The sequence below is a fragment of the Thalassophryne amazonica genome, chromosome 15 (assembly GCF_902500255.1).
Source record: "Thalassophryne amazonica chromosome 15, fThaAma1.1, whole genome shotgun sequence".
NCBI lineage: Eukaryota > Metazoa > Chordata > Actinopteri > Batrachoidiformes > Batrachoididae > Thalassophryne > Thalassophryne amazonica.
In genome coordinates, this window is record NC_047117.1 from 20,315,142 (window position 1) to 20,339,232 (window position 24,091).

Here is a 24,091-nt window from a genome sequence, read left to right on the forward strand (position 1 = left end):
CTGCAACAAGATCATGTTGTAGATCTTTGGAGCAGGTCTGTGGGTTGACTGACTGTTCTCACCATCCTTTGCTTCATCTTATGAGCTATTTCTTGGCCTGCCACTTCAGGCCTTAACTAGTGTGCCTGTGGTCTTCCATTTCCTCACTATGTTCCTCACAGTGGAAACTGACAGTGAAATCTCTGAGATAGCTTTTTGTATCCTTCCCCTAAACCATGATGTTGAGCAATCTTTGTTTTCAGGTCATTTGAGAGTTGTTTAGAGGCTCCCATGTTGCCACTCATTAGAAGAGATGCAAAGAGTAGAAACATTTGTGAATGGCCACCTTAAATACCCTTTTTCATGATTGGATTCATCTGTGTAAGGAGATTAAAGGTCACTGAGCTTACCAAACCAATTTTGTGTTCCAATAATTAGTCCTAAATGTATTCAAATCAATAAAATGACAAGGGTGCTCAAATTTATGCACCTGCCCAATTTTGTTTAAATAATTATTGCACACTTTCTGTAAATACTAGAAACTTCATTTCACTTCTCAAATATCAGTGTGTATGTTTGTCTGCTATATGATATATTTAACTGAAATTTCTAAAACCAGACAACCAATGATTTATAAAGGAATATCATGAAAATTATCAGGGGTGTCCAAAGTTTTGCATATAACTGTATCTCCCTCCAGGTATTTCCAAACACCTGTCTCCCCTTCATGTTGGTTATGTCAGTAATGATGATCTATTCTATAGACTTTACGGTATAAATAAATAAATTAAATATTACTGTATTTTATGGCGTACAGTATAAGTTGCACCTGGTTAAAAAAAAATGCCTCTTGAAGCGGAAAAACTCATATGTAATTCACACTGGAGTGGAAGTTGCACTTTTTTCCTGTATTGTCAGTACTTTAATTTTGGATTTCTGCAGGATTGTTGTCATTTATGTTATAATAGTCAAGTGGCCTCTCTGTGTGTGCGTGCTTGTATATGGCTTTGATCACGCAAAAAACTGGGAAAGCTGACATTTGTTGTTTGGCATGCTTATGTATTTTGGGTCAAGGATGAACGCTGTGAAAATGGAAAGTTGATAGGACTAATATTTTTGGAGAAATCAGCAATTTGAGCTAACCAATAAACAATGGATGTTGTGCTGCAGTGCAATGGGAGTTTGGGGTTTTAAATGTTATTGTGGTTTATGTTAGTTTAACAGTGTTGTTTGCATTATTGATTTATTGTGATTTTGTAGTTCAATTCACATAGTTAAGTTATGTTGCGATTACCATGAGTTCAGTCTCATGTTGCTGACACGAGTGAAATCTCAAATTAGAAGCACATGCATGCACCAAAGACAGCTCTGCTTGCTTGCGTGCGTGCATGCAACTTCGATCAGGGACAAACAGAGCACAGCTGACAGAGCTGTTTGGTGTGCTTATGTATTTTGGGTCAAGGATGAACACCGCCAATAGGGAACACTGACAGGACTAAGAGATTTGGAGAAGCTGTGGATATTAGCTAATATTGCTAATTGCATTTTGGACTTGCACGCCTTTCCTGCAGGGGGCAGTAAATTGTCTTTATATTAAAAGCACGAGTGTAAGTGCATATAATTGTAAATATGTTAAAAATACATGGATTACACAAGAAAGTGAAAACAATTATTTCCGTTATGGTCAACTTAAAAATGAAATGACAAAATAGAAGTAATAATAAAAAAATAAAAAAGCAAAAAATAAATAGTGTACATATGATAACAACCTCAACAATTTATAAATACATTAAGAAAGTAAATTAACATTAAAAATTGCATAATTAACAGGAAATAAAAGGGCAGAGTTCCTCTTCTAAAAATTGTTGAGGTCTAAGGTTCTAAAAACATTCTGGACTCGCATGCCATTCCAAATCATTGCTTAATTTATTACCACCCTTGAAAAATGTCAGCTACCCAATCTAGAGCCCATGGATCTCAATGGGCAATGCGGTAGTAGTTTGTATAATCTAGCAACACACTAGTATACTTTTTATGAAGGGCATTTATTCTTTTATTATTTTGTTTATTTTGTTTAGTACTTTTATTCCTGAAAAAGTCCTGTATAAGTAGTCATATTTATTATTAATACCAAATGTGTGACCTTTGAGTATATAAGTTACACGACCTCCCAAATGATTAACTCCAGAAAATACAGTAATTGTGTATTTTTGACTTGAGACTTTGTACCCTGCAGTACCTGGGGTCATTCTGATTGGATTTTTTGATTGTTGGTTGGGGGAGAGGAAGCATGATCCACAGTTAAAGTCTTTGTGCTCTTTGCATGAAGTATAAATTTTATTTTGTCACACAATATAAAATGGTTTATATTTTATTACAACTATTTTTGTCATTGTAATTGTTGTTGTTGGCCAAGTGGTTAATGCGCTTGGTTTCAGTGCAGAAGGTTCCGGGTTCAAATCCCACCCCTGCCACATTTCTCCATGTAATGTGGAGTTGTCAGGAAGGGCATCTGGCGTAAAACCTGTGCCAATTCAACATGCAGATCCACCTTGGATTTGCTGTGGCGACCCCGAGTTCAAACAAGGGAGCAGCCGAAGGGACTTAGCTTTACCTTTTTAATTGTTGTTGTTCATGATGGCTTGGAAACATTTATTATGTGTTCATTTTTTTGCATAAACAACCCATAATTACTACTGCAGCACATTTGACCAAGAACAGACATCACCACCCACAAAAGCCTGGTCATGTGTCCTTTAAAATGGAATAGGTGAATGAATAGATGGATGTAAGTAAGTTCCTGTCAAACTCTTAATGCTATAACTTGAAAAACAATAACTGATATTATGTAAGTCTTGAAAGAGACCTATGTAATTTAATGTGGATCAACTTTGATGGGCTAGATTAATTACAAAGAAAGAAAAACAAGTTTTTCTTTTGTAATGTACCACATACCCGTCTGCCACCTGCTGGACATGTCTGTGATTGTTCCATTGTGTAATCTTATCATCGCATCCATGCTGGAAATTAGGAGCAGGTGTGGTTGAAGTTGCATGTAATCCTCGGCCTGTGCTGCTTGTGTTAATATGCACTTAAAAAGGAAAAATGATCGAAATGTGTTTGTATTCACTAAGTCATTAAAGAGGTAATTAAATGTTGGTTCTTTTGTTTCACACATAAAATAGAAAAAGTGTCAAAATGGGCCCATACACAATATTTCAGGTTAATCATTCAAGACCTGTAATGACAACGGTTTGCACCTGTTTTGTCAGTTACATTTATCCAAAAATGTGTTCTTGTTTTTTTTATTTATTTATCTCATATCACTTAGCCAACCTTATTTTCTAGCCTTTATTTTGTTGTTATGCTCATCTCTGCGCAGAACTTGCCCATTTGTAACCATGAAATAATATGTAAAGTCAAAATATTTTTGGTATAAATGTAAGTTTGGTGGGAGAACACTGTTGCTTTCACACCCTTTAATGAAGTCTCTGCTGCAGTGCCACATTCTACACAAGAATTTATTGTTTTGGCATCTCAATCTAAAATTATTTTCCCATACCCTTTCAAATCAACAAATACGAGATTATGAATGATGCTACTGGAAAGAGCAGCTGACTTATTTATTATCTTAGGAGAGTTGAGGCATTTTTTTCCTCCGAGTTGGAAATGTTTTTCCTTGTGTTGTGGTGAGACTGATGTTTGAAAGGCGATTTTGCTCTGGAGGTCTGCGTTTTCTCACTTGTGGTAGTGGTATATTTAGATGTTGATTATGGATAATCAGCTGTAATGACGGAAGTGCATGGCATGTGTGTTTATACTCAACGCCATCACCGTCATGGAACACAGACCAAACAGAACTGTCTTGTTGACTTGAGCATGAAACAGGCATTTCCATGAATAATTAAGACTTCAGGTTCTACCACACGTTTTTATCATTCATGTGTGTGCCCCCCCCACTGGCTACAAAATATCTGTATGTTAACTAGTCCCCTATCAGGATCAAGGGACAGACCTCTTGCAGTCCTATCGTCTACTAGGAGGTCAGGTTAAAGGTGAAAGGTCACAAATGGCTGCTTGTATCCTCTCATCAGGAGTGCTGTGGTCATGGCCCCTATCGCGGCCATAAAAGATGTGACACCGCTGACCAGGGCAGCAAAAATCCAATATTCTATCACTGACCTGTCCCGTTTCCTTTTTGTCATGAGGAGATGTCCCTCAGATCAGGGTCATTACTTTTTTAATTCAACTAGAAGACCCATTTCTTGGCAATAATGACACCATTAGTCTTCCCATCACTCTAGTTTGTGTCCACGAAATGCCAGTGGCCCCCACACTGTTCATCAAACCTACTTCAGAGCCAGAGACTCTTATTACCACGGTGCCATCAAACTTACATTTTTAATTTGATAGTGGGGAGAAAACAAAAAACAGACTTAAAACAGACTTAAACAGACTTTTACCCACATACAGTGCTTTCCAAAAGTATTGGGCCCCTTGGTTTTTCACATTTTAATTTGTTTATGCCATTTCATATGCAAAAATAAATCAGGCTTCTCGATATAAAAATTTCTAAAATTATCTTCCTTAAACTCAAACTCAAAGCAAATCTCTACAACTTGATATAAATGAATTAAAACTATAAAAGCCAAGACGACGGGCTGCATAAGTAATGGGCCCCTTTGGTATAACCCCTGTGAATAATCTTTTTTATTGGCAGTTTTCTTCAGACAAGTCAGGAGATGGAGACATGAGAATTTCCAACTCATTGAGTATGTCTTGGACTTGATTGTGCTTACTGCATGTTTTGCATTTTGTCTCACCAGTTATTCAGCTTCATGATGACATGGAGCAAAGAAGGATTTTCTTTCACCAAAAACATCAAATCTAGGCTTGCATTTCAGATGTACCTTCCGGCAAATCTTAGATGAACTTTCAGGTCTTCTTTTTAAGAAAACTCTCCTCTGTACCACTTCATCTTGAAGCTGTATAACTGGGGATACAAAATGCAAAACATGCACCATGCACAATTTCTCTAATCACAGAAGCCTGTAACTTCTTCTGGGTTGTCTGGGTGTCTTAGTGGCTTTCCTCACTCTTCTCCTTCTTGCACAGTCACTCAGTTTTTGAAAACTGTTTACTCCACACAGATTTACCATAGAGTGCCACACTGTTTGTATTTCTTCATAATTGATGTAAATAAAGTCCAAGACATAGTCAGTGACTTGGAAATGTTCATGTATCCATCTCCTGACTTGTCTGAAGAAAACTGGAAATAAAATTGATTATTTACAGGTGTTAAATGCGCTTTGTGGCTGAGGGGGTGGCCTAGGCTCATGCTTTCATGCAGTATGATATATGTGGGAATATCATAGAATATCAAAAAAATTGCATCATCTGCATAAAGATACTCTTTTTCACTCATGGTAACATGACACTTAACTAATCTGACTAAACCAATTGAACTACAAAAATACAATAAATCAATGACATTAAGAACACTGTTAAACAAACAGCTCTTGTGAGTTAACATGAGCCCCATTAACTCTGCTCACCTGTGTGTGTGTGTGTGTGTGTGTGTGTGTGTGTGTGTGTGTGTGTGTGTGTGTGTGTGTGTGTGTGTGTGTGTGTGTGTGTGTGTGTGTGTGTGTGTGTGTGTGTGTGTGTGTGTGTGTGTGTGTGTGTGTGAGTGAGAGAGAGCCATTAAATGGGATGGACGTAGGAAGTTTGGTAGTTGTGGTCCACTGGTGTCCTTTGACAGGTTTCCACAAATCTTTTAACTTGCAAAAAATCCTTTTACTTCCAATTTCCTGATACTGTAGCACTATGTGCCTGGTGTGTTTACGCTTAAAGGCGATGACCGTTGCCGCTATGGTTGATCTTATGATGGACTACAACGCACCTTCCAGTAATGGACTAAATAAACCCATCCTCTTTGGACACAACACCCATTTTTGCACTTAGTTTATGCACCTGCAAGCTATTAACAAGGGACTTGGACACGCCCCAGATCTATTTGCATACTGCTTTTCAGACTGTGTGCCATAGACCCTGAAGATCGGCTCCGTAGGTCTTAAATATTTAGAAGAATAACCATAAGTAATATTTAATGTCGCTGTACTGTATGCTATTTTACTAACTCTCTGGTTTTTCCTCCTCCTGGTTCTGGTTCACAGCCTCACTTCCTGTGGTGTTTATTTGAAATCCATCTTGCATAGTCTGGCCTGGTCTTGAATATCCCCACAGCCACAGGCTAACAGTCATGGTTAATGTCCTTCAACTACAGTCAATGTTTCAGCTCCAAGGCCCCAAGGCTACTCTCACACAATTCCTTCAAAGCAGGCCTCAGCCACAAACCAACTGACTGCCAGTAGTCCAGAACAGTTTCCAGTCCACAGCTCAGATTTTATTCCCACTGTGCCCTCTTTATTTAGAATTTATTGTAAACACGGTCAGTGACAATATGAGCTTTCAGAACAAAAACCACTTGTGAATTGAAGTTAAGTGTTAGATTGTCTATATGACGTGAAGTTGGTTCTGGACTGATGGTGCACAGGCATGTCAGAAAAAAAATGGTTTCTCTTGGCTTGGAGCATGATTGGTTTTGATGGATTTATATTTGTTGTGCAGAAAGGGAAAGAAGCCTGTATAGTTCTGAAAATCATCTAGCATCTATCAATATATTTGGACGTGTATTAGGAGTTCTTGTAAAGTGATCTTTCCTTCCTCCTTGTAGCACTGATATCTTTGTCCCTTTGGGCTCTCTAAGTTGACTGAAAAGCCAGTCTCTGCATAAACACACAGTTTCCTCTTTCAAGGGCAGGGATGATGACAGCATATTTTAAAAAAGTTCATGCTTCAAAGCACATCGCCTTTTACTATATAATTGTAATAAAATAATAAATCTTGTTTTGGCACTTTATAAACTTGTAATTAGTCTTATTTGACCCTTGGTAAAATCTACTCCATGGAGTGGCACATCTTTGGCCTTATAGTGAAATTATCGTTTTATATTTTTGAACAAATGACATTTTTGTGTCATAGTCGAATATTGTGAAAAATTCAGCGCGTTCAAGTGACAAGAAGTGCAATTTTAAAGGGTGGTTTGGCTGTGCACGTCTTTAACATGAGGTTTTTCACGCATATTTCACCATCTCCCCTGAGAGGAAGATGGGGGGAAGGCGCTGTGAGTTTCAGACAGGCCCCATGACCTTGTTGCTTTATTATTCTTTTGACGGTTGTGTTGAAGGTGTTGAAATATTGAACAGAACATGAGACCCGATGAGTTTCCCTTCTCTCCGTTGTCCTTCAGAGTTTAGGATTTAAAGTCACTCACAGCTGTGGTTAAGTTGTTTAGACTGACACCTTGAACCATAACGTTAGTCAAAGAGGGGAGGAAATATGCGTATTTACTTGTGATAAATGCACTGTCAACACAGATCTTTCTCTACTTTCCACTTGCTTGCCAGTTAATGTTTTAGCCTGTGGTGTCCAAAGCAATGAGTATTACTGTTGAAATGATGTTTTATTTGACAATTGTGTCTGACTGGATGGAAAAATTAGAGACAGACTGCAGGCCTCTGATTTACTGGGATGCATCACGGAATAGCTTTACAAAAGTTACCTTTTCATTGACTTTAATTTATGTGTATATAAAAAATGCTGGACACTGGAAGCAATAGTTTCTGCCGTATCACCATTCAGGGTAATTCTGTTACCATAGAATTGCCCAACAGGGGCCAAAATGTCTGACTGGATGTCTTTGGTATGGACGATCCTTGGGTATTGCTGGAATGACTTCACAGTGGCTTGCAAAAGTATTCAGCCTCTTGGTATTTCACACATTTTATTTTGTTTATGGCGTGTCAAATACAAAAAGTAAATCAGGTTTCTCAATATAAAAATATCTAAAATTATCTTCCTTAGACTCAAACTGAAAACAAATCTCTACAACTTGATATAAATTAATTAAATATAAAATCCAAGATGGTGGGTTGCATAAGTAATCAGCCCCTTTGGTATAATACCTTTCAATAATTAGTTTAATTGCTAGTTTTCTTCAGGCAAGTCAGGAGATGGATACATGAACATTTCCAAGTCACTGAATATGTCGAACTTTATTTACATCAGTTATGAAGAAATACAAACAGTATGGCACTCTGTGGTAAATCTGTGTGGAGTACACGGTTCTCAAAAGCTGAGTGACTGTGCAAGAAGGAGAAGAGTGAGGAAAGCCACCAAGACACCCAGACAACCCAGAAAAAGTTTTAGGCTTCTGTGGCTGTGATTGAAGAAATTGTGCACAGTGCAAATTCTTCTTTTTGTATCTCAAGTTATACAGCTTCATGATGAAGTGGTATAGAGGGAGGGTCTTCTTTCACTAAAACATCAAATCTAGGCTTGATTCTCAGATGTACCTTCTGGCAAATTGTAGGTGAACTTTCAGGTCCTCTTTTTAAGAAAATCCTCCTCTGCTCCACTTCATCATGAAACTGTATAACGGGATATAAAATCCAAAACTTGCAGTGTGCACAATTTCTCCAATCACAGCCACAGAAGCCTATAACTTCTTCTGTGTTGTCTGGGTGTCTTGGTGGCTTTGCTCACTCTTCTCCTTCTTGCACAGTCACTCAGTTTTTCAGAACTGTCTGCTCCACACAGATTTACCATAGAGTGCCATACTGTTTGTATTTCTTCATAATTGATGCAAATAAAGTCCAAGACATAGTCAGTGACTTGGAAATGTTCATATATCCATCACATGACTTGTCTGAAGAAAACTGGAAATAAAATTGATTATTTACAGGTGTTAAATGCTCCATAAAGGTACAGGTATTATACCAAAGGGGCCCATTACTTATGCAACCCATCATCTTGGCTTTTATATTTTAATTAATTGATATCAGGTTGTAGAGATTTACTTTTAGTTTGAGTTTAAGAAAGATAATTTTAAAAATTTATAGATTGAGAAGCCTGGTTTACTTTTTGTATTTAAAATGCCATAAACAAATTAAAATGTGTGAAATACCAAGGGGCTGAATACTTTAGTAAGCCACTGTAGGTCAAATGAGCAGTTTCTTAGGGAAATTTAGATGAGGAGCATCGCTTGCAATGTGAGGGAGCACCACCTACCACATTTTGGCCAAGCAGGGTGTTTCTCAGCACATGATTCAACATGAAGGTGCCTGTGTGTCGAGGACTAATTGATGCCATCCAGGTCTCGTGCTCCCAGACCTGACTTGACGTAACCATCTTCATACATGGAAGATTTTCATGCAAAGTGGTAGTTATTTTGGAGGATGTAGACTGCTGACTCACTGAAAAACAATAAAAGAAAAAAAGGAATATCTTCAGTAGAGGAAAGATGAGTGGAATTATTTAGCCAAGGTGTCTCTAAACCTGTCGCAGCTTTTTTTTTTTTTTTTTTGCTGATTGTTTGTATACCCATGTGACGTAACATGATCCACCAAAATGTATTTTTTTTTTTTTTTACTTTTTTACTTGTAATGTACTCTCTCTCTCTCTCACTGTAATCTAATGGAAAAAATGGTTTCAGTACTACATTGATTTTTGTGTGTGCTTATGTGCAGGAATGGCAGAACTCCATTCAGAAGAATGCTGGTCTGGCCTTCATCGAATTGGTCAACGAAGGCAGGTTGGTAACTCTGATTTACTAAAAGCTGTCCTCTCTCTTTGAAACAGCACTTGTTCATTATGACTCCTATCCTTGGATCACATTACAGTCCCTCAGGCCCCTAAAGGTCCTTAAAGCCCATGTGATGGTGTGGCTGCTCAATATTCTACACAACAATCAATGGTTTGGGACTGAAGAACAGTTTGGGAGAGTAAAGATGTGGGACCCTTGAGTTAGATGCTCCATTGAAGTGTTTGGACGGGATGGGGCGGGTGGTGGTTTGGAAGCTGTCAGGGGTTCTGATCACTGGTTGCTCCCTGACACTTTGTGCAGATTTTCCATTATCCCTCTGGCAGATTATTCATGTCTGAAACTTTGTCTGCATGTCAACTCTTGGAGCATTTCCTTTTATTTGTCCCACCTCCCCTTTTTCCCAGTTATCTCGATGTGAGTTTTAATATCCCCTTTCTAATGGGGAATAATTCCTTTGTCCACTTTAGGCTCTGAATATTGGAATGCTCATCAATTCCATGTGTGTTAGGCCACAGTTTGCATTATTGATTGCCAGCCTTTAGAATTGGGAGAGGCTAATCCACAGTAATGCTAATGAGGCTGGTTGTGCAGTCAGATTTCTTTGTGCAGGACAGGGTTTATAACTCACTTTAAAGAGGCTGTTCTTGTGCATCCATAACTCAGGTCGGGGCTACTTGTGAAGTTGTTTTTGTAGTGCACATGTGTGTGCAAAAAAGGGGCAGCTAAAGCTCAGTTGGTAGAGCGGGTTGTCCACCAACAGAAGATGTGTTTGACCCCTGATTGTGAACCAATGTTTTGGGCATATTGCTGCTTTTTGACCAACACAGATATGGGATGATGATGTAAAAAAAAAAAAAAAAAAAAGGACCACCACCACATATGTCCATAATTATACCTACATTTCGGCTCTGCTGTTAAATATTTTATAAGCAGTCTGTTCAGTCATGACAAAATTAAAACCTCAAACATCAAAAAATATGCAGAATTTCAGTATGTGGAAATGTATGCTATGCTAACAGGCTAAAAACTAAAACTTCTTATTTGCTTTGTCTATGTTGTGTGCTGAGTGTTTTAAAATAGCTTTTTAAAATTTTTATTACCCGAGGCCAGCCTTGACCTATTTTAAGAGGTATTTTAAAAAGGTTAAAATGTCACATTCTGTTTCTTTCTGTTCCGTTTTTTTTTTTTTTTTTTTTTTGGGGGGGGCGGGTTGACAACCAATCAGAGTAGAGCAGTACGGTGACATCAGTGGCTGATCTCTCTAAAACTGCTTTGTTTATGTGTTGATATATCATATTTACCTCCACCAAGGAGGTTATGTTTTCGGTCGCGTTTGTTTGTTTGTTTGTTTGTCTGTCAGCAGGATAACTCAAAAAGTTTTGAACGGATTTTGATGAAATTTTGTGGAGTGGTTGGAAATGACAAGACGAACGAGTGATTAAATTTTAGTAGTGATCCAGATCACGATCCGGATCCCGATGCTAACGCATTAGCAGGTCTATGGCATTTTCAATGTTAAAAGTTAGCATTAAGCAGTTGCAGCTGTCATCACATTCGGGTGCATTTGTTTTCAAATTGTAATATTTCTTAAATTTATTTTTGTTGAAATTTTGTGGAGTGGTTGGAAATGACAAGAGGAACAAGTGATTAAATTTTAGTGGTGATTCGGATCACGATGCTAATGTGTTAGCATGTCTATGGCATTTTCAATGTTAAAAGTTAGCATTAAGCAGTTGCAGCTGTCATCACGTTCGGGTGCATTTGTTTTCAAATTGTAATATTTCTTAAATTTATTTTTGTTTATATATTAATAATCTAATGATTATCATATACAATTTTAGAGAAAGAGACAAAAAGAAATAGATCACTGTGCCAAGGAGGAAATCTCTTTAGGGTCAGTGACCCTATGGCCTTATTTAGAGAAGTGTTTCATAAATGTTAAAAAATTCATGTATTTGCAGTTTAGTTGAATAATAAATTGAATTTGGTCTCTTATTTGTTTTTGTCTATAAGCACATGCAATATCAATATCAGTGCTCAGATGACAGTAGCTTCTGGGAAAGGTGCAAGTTGCAATAAACTGTGATGCCATTCGCTAAGGATACATGCTATCCAGTCACAGCAGATGAAACTTTTCTTTACTACTGAGCAAACATCATTGTTAGACTTTTTTAGGTTTAGTGATTCCACGGTGTGTAGATGTTATGGCGTCAGTGACCCCATGGCCTTGGCGGAGGTTTGCACTCTCTGAGTGCTTCTAGTTCCCATATATTATATAAAAGTTAGCGAGAAATGAACACTTTTAAAGCTAAAAAAACTGTTTTGGAACCTAATAACACCTCTGAAGTGATTTACAAGACATCTCGCTGACGTTAGCCTGATGATGTCACTGGCTGGTTTAGCTAGCTGCAAATCTCTATTTCGTTTGTGTGTAAATATAACCTCTTTGCAATATGGTATGTAAAAGCTAGTGAGAAATAAATGCTTCTAAAACTGAAAATGCTGTTTTTGTAACCTGATGACACCTGTGGAGTGATTCACAAGACATTTCGCAAACGTCAGTGTGCATGCTAACTTCCGCTAACTTCCCCTCTTATCAAAAGCTCATGTACAAGCAGGTGCTCCTGCAGATGCTATTAAAATGTAAATATTACATATTGAACATGTACAAATTGTACGGAAGACAATAGGATCTTAATAATTAATTAAAACCTGCAGATTATAAATAAGCCAATGCTCATATGGCTGAGGGTATTTTAGCATTGCTGGGTTTTTTTTTGTGTGTGTTGCGAGTAGATTTGAACGCATGCATAAAATGAAATGTGCCTGTAAAAGCAGTATGTCTGCGCTGTCCATATATACAGTCTGTAAGTCAAGAGCATCATAAAGAAGGCCAGCGGTGCATTACTGATAGCAGGGCACGGACAGGCCCAGAGAGGCTCCAGAGGCCCCAGCACCTCCGCTCCCCTGCTGCCCTGTGCTGAAACACCAGGCTTAGATTACACTCCGATCCACCATCTCCTCACTCTCAGCTCCACCGCCCCCCGTCCTCCCACCCTCTGCAGCTCCTCTCTGGCCCCTGGTCTGTTATTGTTCCACTTTGCACAGTCCTGACCTTTCGGGCTGGAGAGTACACATGCTACATGCACATACACACAAACATACATGCATTCTTCATCAGCACTGATAAGATGAGGCTGGGAGGTGGGCTACATATGTAGTAACATGGACAGAGATCCTCCCTCTTGTCAGATGCGTATCATTAATGAATCATTTAGCACCTGCTTCCTGACTGAAGTGTAACTGCAATTCCTAAACTGAATTTTCTGCTTATTTTGCACGGTCTTTGCCAGCAATTTATAGATTTGTTTTACAAGACTACCTTGTTTTGTGGTGTTACAAGGGGTTTTAAATATTCCATATCTTGACATTTCATGATATTCTCAGTGTTCATCTGAGACATTTACTTTCTGTTCACTTCATCTTATTTATCACACTACTCTGCGTAGATTGATGTTTGTTTTCTCATTTTTTTTCCCCCAGGCTGCTGAGTCACACCATGAAGGACCACCTGGTTCGTGTGGCTAATGAAGCAGAGTTCATCCTCAGCCGACAGAGGGCTGAAGATATCCATAAGCATGCAGAGTTTGAGGTATGAAGCTGCAAGGTGTTAGCAGCTATTCACAGACACAAGTCTGACACAAAATGGCAATTTATAGATCATTGTGTCCTGCCAGTATGTACATAGTATGTTGGACATTATGCTGTTGTGTTTACATGTTTGTTGTGGTTGTGGACATGGTATACAGTTGGTACATCATGGAGAGTGCAGTCGATGATCTGAGTAGATTTTAGGGTTACTTGGTGCATGTATATTTAAATATTAATGGCGAAGTGATTTCTCTTAGGAAAAACAATAGCTTAGTAATTAATACATGATACACACTTGATACTTACACCATACAGTAGGTGCTTCCTGGGTAGTGAATGAGCTAATTATACTTACGTTTTTACTGTATAAACATTCATTGACAACTTCATTAGTGGCACCTGTTCACCTGCCAATCACATGCCAGAAACTCAGTGCATTTATTTAGGTTTGTAACATGGGCCAAGAGGAACTGCAGAATTTCAAGCTAAGGGCCCTAATGTGGGAGAAGGATGATTAGAGTAAGTTGGCTCATGGCACCTTGCTTGTCTGTCTGTACCAGACAGGATGGTTTGAATATTTTGGAAATATTGAGTGGTTCACTTCCCCTACAAATGATGGTGACCAGCAGTTGGCCTTGTCCCAGGGCGTGCACGCGGATATCTTTCGTAAGATGTCGTGTCGCGTTGCACAGCATTTGTATAAAATAGACTTCTGTTCTTTTTGACCCCACCTAGCTGGTGGTAGAGCGACCGTTGTCTCTTGCTACTGCAAAACAACCACTCTGATTGAAAATGAATGGCAGTCGTCGCCTTGCCGCTTGCTGCAGCTTGTAGCTGCTTGCTATGGCTTGTAGCTAATGTGACCATAGAGTTAGTCAGAATGTGATTTTAATGGCAGAGGTCAGAGCAAAATGCTCAAAGCGTATAGAAAGGCAACACAAACTCAACCTCGTGATGCAACCACAGTGTGTAGAAGATCTTTGAAGCAGATGGGCTACAGCAAGAGAAGACCACACCGGGTGCCACCGTGGTAGCTAAGAGAAGGAAAGTGAGGCTACAGTCGTCAAAGGCTCACCACAAATATATAATGGAAGAGAGGACAAATACTACTCAGTATGATAAGTCTCAATTTCTGCTGCAGCATTCAGACAGTAGTGTCAAAAGCAGTCTGAAGCCAGAGATCATGCTTGACACTCATTGTGAACCAAGCGTTATCAAGTCTTAATTTATTGTGCCCTGTGCCTCTCGGTCTGACTGTAGTCATGCCTCTGAAAGCCCGCTTCTTCTTCGCCCCTTCTTACCAGCTCACAGTACAAATGTTGCCATTCACGTGCAGCCGACGTATCCTCACCCACTGGCACCTCACACTACCCGTTTCCCAGTGCAAGTCTCCTACCTCTGCTTTCTCCATCTCACCGAAGTCATTTCCTGTCCTGTTGAGATCCTGTCCATGTACTCCCGCTGGGGAAGTATTTTGCCAGTGACAGGAATATGGGGTACTCCCTTCTCTTCCATCTCTCCCTCCCTTCATTTCTCTTTAACCTGCCAGCACTAAAAGCTACAGAAGGACCTGAGAGGTTGTGGCCTGAAGGGCTGACTGTGTGTAAACCCACCACCTCCACTCCTCAATGTCAGCCCCCTCTTTGTAGTAAAAAGTGCTTTTTTAAAAAAAAAGAAAAAAAATGTTAAAGGAACATCTCAACTGTGCTTTCTGACTGACTGGAGATCAGTTTCCTTTGAGGCTTGTCACCTCACCCTAGTACAAGCGTTGGTTTTCTGGCTTGGTAAGAATCAGACATTATCAGCCTGGACTTGTTGCATCCTGGACACCACTTTATGTAAAGGTGCTTCTTGAATGGCAGTGAATTGAAATCGCAGCTCTGTACAGCACATGCCATTTTTTTGTAGCCATGTCCATCTGACAGGGGAACTCTATCAGGACCTGTAAACATCTCTTTGACAGATTTGGCAGCCAGCATGCCCAGAACAGCCTATAATGATCCTGCTCTGCTTCGGTCCTGTTCTCTGGCTGAAGGCCACATGTCATATGTTTCACCATGTTCACATCCTTTCACTCTTCACACTGGAACATGTTTTTAACCTCCACATTAGACTTACCAGACTGACTTTCCACAAATCATATCAAATTAAGTGATTATTATTTTTTTATTTTTTTTTTTACTCATTTGTCTTGTTGAGCACAGGAAGGAGACATTTAACAAATATAATTAAAATCTGTTTGCATAAGGAGTAGAAAATGTAAAAGTGGTGGTGGTGGTGGTGGAGGGGTGTATTGCTGTAAATGGGTCCATATAGCACTATAGAACTTATAATATTCAAACTATTCAGTAATGGTGATGTGTTTCAAGTTCTAAATCTCATTTTCAATAAAGAAAAAGTAATTTCTTTATAAGTGCGCTTCTCAGTACATTACAAAAGAAAATGGTTGCCAGTGTTTGTTCAGTAATTATGATTCCAATCCATTCTGTTAAAAGTTGCAGGAGAGTCCCCGTAGAAGACAGTGTATATTAAAAGTGAAAATGAGTTACACATTTAACTTTACCTTTGCCCAAATGAATTCTTTAAGTGATTTTGGGGTCCAACTTCATTGGCATTCTAAGTTTCTTAGAAATCAACAAAAGGACCTGTAGTGTATGATCATTTATAATTTTGTGTATTTTGGGGGGGAGTTGGGGGGGGGGGGGGTGTAAAAGCAAAAACTCACTTGATTTTGAAAGAGGATATAAGCTTTAAAGAAAAATTAGGGTGCCATTTTTTCTTCACATTATAAGGATCTGAAATCCAAGATGGTGTGCAAAATAGCATCCATTTATCAACCATGCAATATATTTGCTAATACACAAGACATTATCACAAACAAAGTATCTAAATATAGGTTTTCTGACACAAGGAAACCAATGGAATCATCAAATTATATAATTACGTAATTAACAGGATATAAAAGGCTTAAGTTCTTCTAAAAACTGTTGAGGTCTTCGGTTCTAAATACATTCTGGACTCACACACCATTCCAACTCATTACAGAAACTGCATAATTCATTACCACCCTTGAAAAATGATAGCTACCTATTTTATAAACATTACCCAATCTGGAGCCCGTGGATCCCCACGGGCAATGCAGTAGTAGTTTGTATAACCTGTTTGTTTGCTGCTCACCTGACAAATAAAGCAAAGTCTGAACTTCAGTTTTTGACTTCTTGTTACATCCACTGTGAATTTTGCAAGTTTTCCCACCTAGAAAGAATGGAGAGGTCTGTCATTTTTATCGTAGGTACACTTCAACTATGAGACAGAAGCTAAAAAAAAAAAAAAATCTGAAAATCACATTGTATGATTTTTTTTTTTATAATTAATTTGGATTTTATTGCAATCAATAATGGCACCCTATTTTATTATACTCAACAAAAATATAAACACAACACTTTTGGTTTTGCTCCCATTTTGTATGAGATGAACTCAAAGATCTAAAACTTTTTCCACATACACAATGTCACCGTTTCCCTCAAATATTGTTCACAAACCAGTCTAAATCTGTGATAGTGAGCACTTCTCCTTTGCTGAGATAATCCATCCCACCTCACAGGTGTGCCATATCAAGATGCTGATTAGACACCATGATTAGTGCAGAGGTGTGCCTTAGACTGCCCACAATAAAAGGCCACTCTGAAAGGTGCAGTTTTATCACACAGCACAATGCCACAGATGTCGCAAGATTTAAGGGAGCATGCAATTAGCATGCTGATAGCAGGAATGTGAACCAGAGCTGTTGCTCGTGTATTGAATGTTCATTTCTCTACCATAAGCCGTCTCCAAAGGCGTTTCAGAGAATTTGGCAGTACATCCAACCAGCCTCACAACCGCAGACCACGTGTAACCACACCAGCCCAGGACCTCCACATCCAGCATGTTCACCTCCAAGATCGTCTGAGACCAGCCACTCAGATAGCTGCTGAAACAATCGGTTTGCATAACCAAAGAATTTCTGCACAAACTGTCAGAAACCGTCTCAGGGAAGCTCATCTGCATGCTCATCGTCCTCATCGGGGTCTCGACCTGACTCCAGTTCGTCGTCGTAACCGACTTGAGTGGGCAAATGCTCACATTCGCTGGCGTTTGGCACGTTGGAGAGGTGTTCTCTTCACGGATGAATCCCGGTTCACACTGTTCAGGGCAGATGGCAGACAGCATGTGTGGCGTCGTGTGGGTGATCGGTTTTCTGATGTCAATGTTGTGGATCGAGTGGCCCATGGTGGTGGTGGTGGGGTTATGGTATGGGCAGGTGTCTGTTATGGACGAAGAACACAGGTGCGTTTTATTGATGGCATTTTGAATGCACAGAGATACCGTGACGAGATCCTGAGGCCCATTGTTGTGCCATACATCCAAGAACATCACCTCATGTTGCAGCAGGATAATGCACGGCCCCATGTTGCAAGGATCTGTACACAATTCTTGGAAGCTGAAAATGTCCCAGTTCTTGCATGGCCGGCATGCTCACCGGACATGTCACTCATTGAGCATGTTTGGGATGCTCTGGACCGGCGTATATGACAGCGTGTACCAGTTCCTGCCAATATCCAGCAACTTTGCACAGCCATTGAAGAGGAGTGGACCAACATTCCACAGGCCACAATTGACAACCTGATCAACTCTATGCGAAGGAGATGTGTTGCACTGCATGAGGCAAATGGTGGTCACACCAGATACTGACTGGTATCCCCCCCCCCCCATAAAACAAAACTGCACCTTTCAGAGTGGCCTTTTATTGTGGACAGTCTAAGGCATACCTGTGCACTAATCATGGTGTCTAATCAGCATCTTGATATGGCACACCTGTGAGGTGGGATGGATTATCTCAGCAAAGGAGAAGTGCTCACTATCACAGATTTAGACTGGTTTGTGAACAATATTTGAGGGAAATGGTGATATTGTGTATGTGGAAAAAGTTTTAGATCTTTGAGTTCATCTCATACAAAATGGGAGCAAAACCAAAAGTGTTGCGTTTATATTTTTGTTGAGTGTATGTTTAAATCATATTCTAACAGAATCTGGTGAGTTTTTGCTTTTACCAAAAAAAAAAAAAATTACACTAATTTATATTTCATGACAAATGAGCCTACACTACCGGAAGGAGTAAATCAACAGACAGGCAGACATAATCTTGACTGCAGTGAAGTGAGTCAGAAAAAGGAATGAATGAAAGACGCATTGCTGCACGTGCTGTAAAAACTAGTAGCAATAACACAAATATTCTTTGTGATTGATACTTCAGTTAACAGGGAATCAGTAATTTTGTCATCTGCTGTTATTTAATAACTGATATTACCATTAGTCACATTGTATGTTGATTTGAAAGTTTTTCTCTGGATGCTGTTTTTCTCCCGAAATAACTCCACATTACCTGAAGAATTGTCATGGGTAGTCTTGAACCAGGAACCTTCTGTTTTGAAACCAAGTGCAGTATATTGATTCTACTGTGATGATCTCAAGCAGAAAAAACAATGGAGAACATACGTAATGCTTGGTAACACTGCCTTCTATACAATAGTGTATAAACCGGAGTATCTATGTTGATCCATTTTTATAGAACATTTCCTGTAACAGTTAGGGTTTGATGTTTGTTAATTAAGGAGCGGGTCAGCTCCTCAGTCTTTGTAATTAATGTAGTGTTACATTCCCATTCACTGTATTTATTTTGTTTTTGAACTTATGTTACCTTTGCGGTCTTCCAGTCAGTCCTAATCAGATACCAACAATAGCTTGCCCCAAACTATGTTTCACAATTGAATTCCCCTCTTAAATGCAGTTGCTCCTCGGTGACCTCAGAGAAGAAGTGAAGCCCTGATAAGTCTTGCTCTGATATTGCTGTATTGATTTTTGCCTCCATACAAGCTCTGCTTGAGCTCACAGTTTCATTTTGCACTGCCACAATAAAAATAACAGGCCAATGAAACATCTCTCCCTGAGGGTGGGGGGTGGAGGATTTTAAAATATTTTTCAGCTATGTCCTCTCTTTTGAACTCTAGTACTCTGCATTGTTCTTTTAGGATGCTGTAGCTTTTTGTTTCTTTATTCACTAAAATATGCCTCCAAATTGTGCAACTAGTTTGAAATGGCAGTCAGCATAGATGACATTGCTACATGGTCTGCTTCCTCTCTCCTTACCATAAATTAAATGTTAACACTCTTTAGTTGGATGAAATACCAAGCAAGCCATACAGTTAGGTAAATAAATACTTGGACAGTGATACGTTTTTTCTAATTTTGCCTCTGTATGCCGCCACGATTGAGTTGAAACAAACAAGCACTGCTTGTAGTGTGGGATTTCATCTTTTATTCAAGGGGTTTGAGAAAAATAACTGCTAAAGATTTAAAGCCATTCTTATCCACAGTTCCTCCTTTTTTCTTTTTTTTTTGATGCTGTAAGTAATTGGAAAAACTAAATGTACGGTGAGCATTATTGTTAATACAAATCATTACTTCTATAGCCAGATTTCTTTAGACACATGACATCTCCAAGTCACCAAATAGGTCCTGGAGGTGATGTATGCCAATCATTAATGTGGTGATCAAGCAGTTAGTGCACTTGTTTCCAGAATGTTTCAAGGGTACCCCTGCCTATTGTCCATGTAATGTGGAGTTGCCCCAAGAAGGGCATTTGATGTTTAACTTTTGCCAAATCAACATACAGATCCGTATTGGATCTGCTGTGGTGACCCTGATGAAAATGGGAGATAGTGAAAGAAAGAAATATAAATAGTATGGTACTATGTAGTGACTTTAATTCAATTTCAGTTTATTTAGATTATATAGCGCCAAAACACAACAAAGCTGCCTCAAGGCACTTCACACAAGTAAGGTCTAACCTTACCAACCCAGAGAGCAAGCACACAGGCGACAGTGGTAAGGAAAAACTCCCTCTGATAATAATGAGGAAGAAACCTCAAGCAGACCAGACTCAGAGGGGTGACCCACTGCTTAGGCCATTGTAACAGTTACAAGATTTTGCAAAGTTTTACAAAACAGAACGTAACAACAAAAGATGAATATGATGAGAAGTCCATGCAGGCGTCCAGTCACAGGCAGGTGTCATCCATCATGCCATTCAGTGGGCCTTTTCCATAAATCTGTCCATGGTAGGTATTAGGGATGGGTGATATGGCCTAAAATCTGTATTGCAATATACATTGCAGCCTCTTGTGATAAAGACATTTATCACGATATATCAGTGACGTGCGGTGAGGTTGATGGCTGGTGAGGCACTGAGTTCATCACAATCAGATTTACAAACATATGAACCCCACAAAGTAGCTTATTCACCGTTGGCAGCAATGATTGGCAGCAGTTAACGGGTTATGTTTAAAATCTCATATCAGCATTCTTTACACGTATAAACTAGCACACAAAAAGCACATTTAATAAAAAAAAAAAAATTATTATGGACTTACCTTTACTTATCAATGAAGTCCATGTACCTCTCCTTCTAAAAAACAACAACAACAAAAAAAACACTGACTTGCTTGTTGAAGTTTATTAGCTTCCTTCAGTTTTAAAAGTCTCTCTGTCTCAGCGGAGATCACTGTCAGGGAAGTCATCCTTCATCAGTCCTGTTCCAACTGTTTGTTTGGAGCCTTTTCTGGCTTTGAATGTGAGTGGTCTACCGCTCGTGTTTGATGACTTCTTTGTAAATTCTTCAGGTCACAATATCCCATCTGAGTCCAGGCAATGTCACAAGTTGAGAAAATAAAGCAGGAAAAGGCAGTTCCTTGCTGGACATTCACCCAGCTAGCCTTTTTGTGTGTCCTGCTCCGTTTGAAAACATCAAGTCTTCTGTACCACAGTCTGAAGCAAGCCTTTCAGCTCCAGTGTAGGTCGTCTTTTAATTATTACCTCCTGCTTCGATCGAAAGTCCACTTTAGAAAATTATTTCAGTTTGGATATGTAATCCTCCATTCTGAAAATAAAGTTGTAGTTGTTGAAGACTGGCCAGCAGATGTCGCCATATTTAATTGTATTAATGCTTCGAACCATTTCATATTGATCATATTGATTCAGTGGTTCAAAAAGTTTCGGTTTCTTGTGTTTCCTCTCGTAGCTGGAACTGTTGCCCCACACACTCTACAGAGTATAGTTTGCTGCTGCTCCTCAGGTGGCTTAAATCTGAGCCAAGTCCAAATAATGGATCTTGCATCGCTCATTTTCACCAGCTCCTTCGTTGTTGTTTATGTTTAATCAAAATGATGATTATGGCTTGCAGCTAGTTGCAGCTCATGGCCCTAACTTCCACGGGTTGCTAATAGATTTTGTCATCAACATTCTTCTTCTTCTATGCCGTTTAACAGCAGCCGGCATCCTTATTGTTGCATTGCTGCCACTTTCAGTCCGTTAATATGCATTACTGCGATAGTGCAATAGAATTAAAATCTCTTATCGTAGGCCAGTTTTGTATAGTTTATATCACATCATTTCTATCGCCCATTACTAGTAGATGTTTCTTTGAAAATAATTTTTTAAAAAGTGACCATACAAGAAGCAGTGCTGTGAGGGAAGCCACCAAGACACCCATAACAATTCTGAAGAAGGCAGTTTGAGAAACTAAAAATACTCCATGTTATGCCTGTTGCATCTGCATTTATACACTTTAAAAGTGGAGTGGAACAGGTAAAGATTTTAATATAACAAATCTGACGAGCTCTAGGCCTGTATGTGCCTTCTGGCAAACTCTAATTGAAATTTCACATGGCCTTTTAAGAAGATCCTTCTCAGTGCTACTCCAGCATGAAGCTGATGCAGCAGACAAAAGTTTCATTATGCACAGTTTCACCATTCACATTCACAGAATGCCTTCATAGTTGTCATGGTGTCTTGGTGGCTTCCCTCACTACTGTTTCTCTTGCATAGTCAGTACCATAGTGTTTGTCTTTCCTAATGATTGATATAAATGAAGTCCAAAGTGCTTGTATCCATCATCTGACTTGTATAAAGAAAACTGGCTGTAAAAGTAATGATTTGCATTGACAGTAATCTTTAGTTTGTCCAATTAATGGAGGGACTGTCTATAAAAGATTCCTAAATAGTCCATGTTTTTTGCACACCTTTTCAAATTAAAACTGAAAGTATACACGAAATGCACGTTTCATTTCAGCTCCATCCACTATGTTAGTGTACAGAGGCAACGTGATAAAAAAAAAATGGTATCGCTGCCCAAATACTTATGAACCTGGCTGTAAGAAAAGAGAATTATTTAATACATAAAAACAAATTTATGTTTCCTCTTTGTCAGAGTTCATATCCTTGAGAAGGCAGTGATAGAGGAGCCGTGTGATTTAGGTTCCCGGTTCCCTCGGAGATGCAGCATATGCTTTTGCTCTCACTCACAGTCTCTCCGGCCCACTCGCTCGCTCACAGTAGCTCTCTCTCTCTGGGACAGAATTGAGTTATCTTTGGCCCTGAGAGTAAGTTATTACAGTGGGCTTAGGGTGAAACTGAGATGAAGATAACTAGGGGGGAAATCCAATTACCTTTTAGGGTTCTCTATCTAATAGGATCCTTAATGTGGAGGAGATCTGCAGATCGGATGCTGCGGTGCAGCACAACAAATGATGGACTTGGCTATCTCACAGAGGAGCAAGAAGGAGAAGGAAGAAAAGCGATAGAAAGAAGGGGAGAAAAATCGAACTCCTGTTTATGGGGCTGTTCATTAAGGATGAAATGTGGTGGGCTCAGGGGCATAAGGGCAGATAAGGAGGCCTAGATAAGGAAGACTGAGCAAGACCCAAGTCATTGCTTTTCTTTCTTAGTCTTACTGTATGCTCAAGGCTTTTATTTTTTAATCCCCCTCGTTTCATCCTCCAGTGAAATGTGGAATAATTGTCTAAGAGATCCAGTGAAAGCTAGACGATAGCAGCTAATTAGTGCTTGGCGTCATTGTCTTCCTGCTGCTGAGCTTGTAAAACGATCTGCTGCTTCTCCCTACATTAATGACATTAACATTGAGCTGATGCCCATTACGTTCTATTAACGTAGCACTGGTCTCTGGAAACCTCTGCATCACAGACAGGCACACACACAGAGATAAGCTTTACAGATAGAACCTGGACAAGGATATGCCAAGGTGCTTGAGCCAGTTTCCACCAAACTTGCTGTGTATGTGAAACTTGACCCCAGAATTGCCCTTAAGGGTTTTGTTTTGGCAAAGGTCAAGGTCATTGGGGTCAAATATTAGATTGCCATAGATGTTGTCGTCTTCATGCCAGTGGGTACTATTACCTAGTATTTTTCACAATTTAAAAAAATTCTAATAATTTATTTTTTGTTTCTTGTATTGTATAACAAATGTAAAAATCCACCAAGTAGTGATTTAAATATATTTGGCAGTTAACTGTTGATGCACTGTATTTTCTGGACTATAAGTCACACCTGTCAAAAAATGACTTTTGAAAAGGAGAAAAGTATATAAGTTGCACCAAACTACAAGTTGCACCTTTTCCTCTATTATCATCTCTTTGGCTCATTATTTTTATGCATTGTTGTCATGTACCTTTCTCATTGGCATTTATTCTCTTTTGACTAGAGTTTTTGTTTAGCACTTTGATATAAATAGTCGTGAATTTAACCTCCTGTAGACTGTTGCAGCAGTTAAAGCAACCAGAATTCAGTACTGTTGGAATGACATTGGTTTCTCACTTGGACGTGTGAGAACACCACTTGCATGGTGAGGGAAAGTTGGCTACAACATTTTGCCCATGAGATACACTCTGTGCATGATCCAGC

At 39.2% G+C, this 24,091-nt stretch overlaps 1 protein-coding gene across 9 annotated transcripts in view; it reads left to right on the forward strand.

Moving 5' to 3' along the window:
- The window catches only part of lrba (LPS responsive beige-like anchor protein), a 395,517-nt gene that overhangs the window by 143,401 nt on the left and 228,025 nt on the right, over positions 1–24,091 (forward strand). For all 9 annotated transcript variants that reach the window (XM_034188370.1, XM_034188371.1, XM_034188368.1 and 6 more), the window contains 2 exons: positions 9,570–9,634; positions 13,190–13,298. In XM_034188370.1, coding sequence (XP_034044261.1) covers positions 9,570–9,634; positions 13,190–13,298 — 174 coding nt within the window. The remainder of the gene's footprint in view (positions 1–9,569; positions 9,635–13,189; positions 13,299–24,091) is intronic.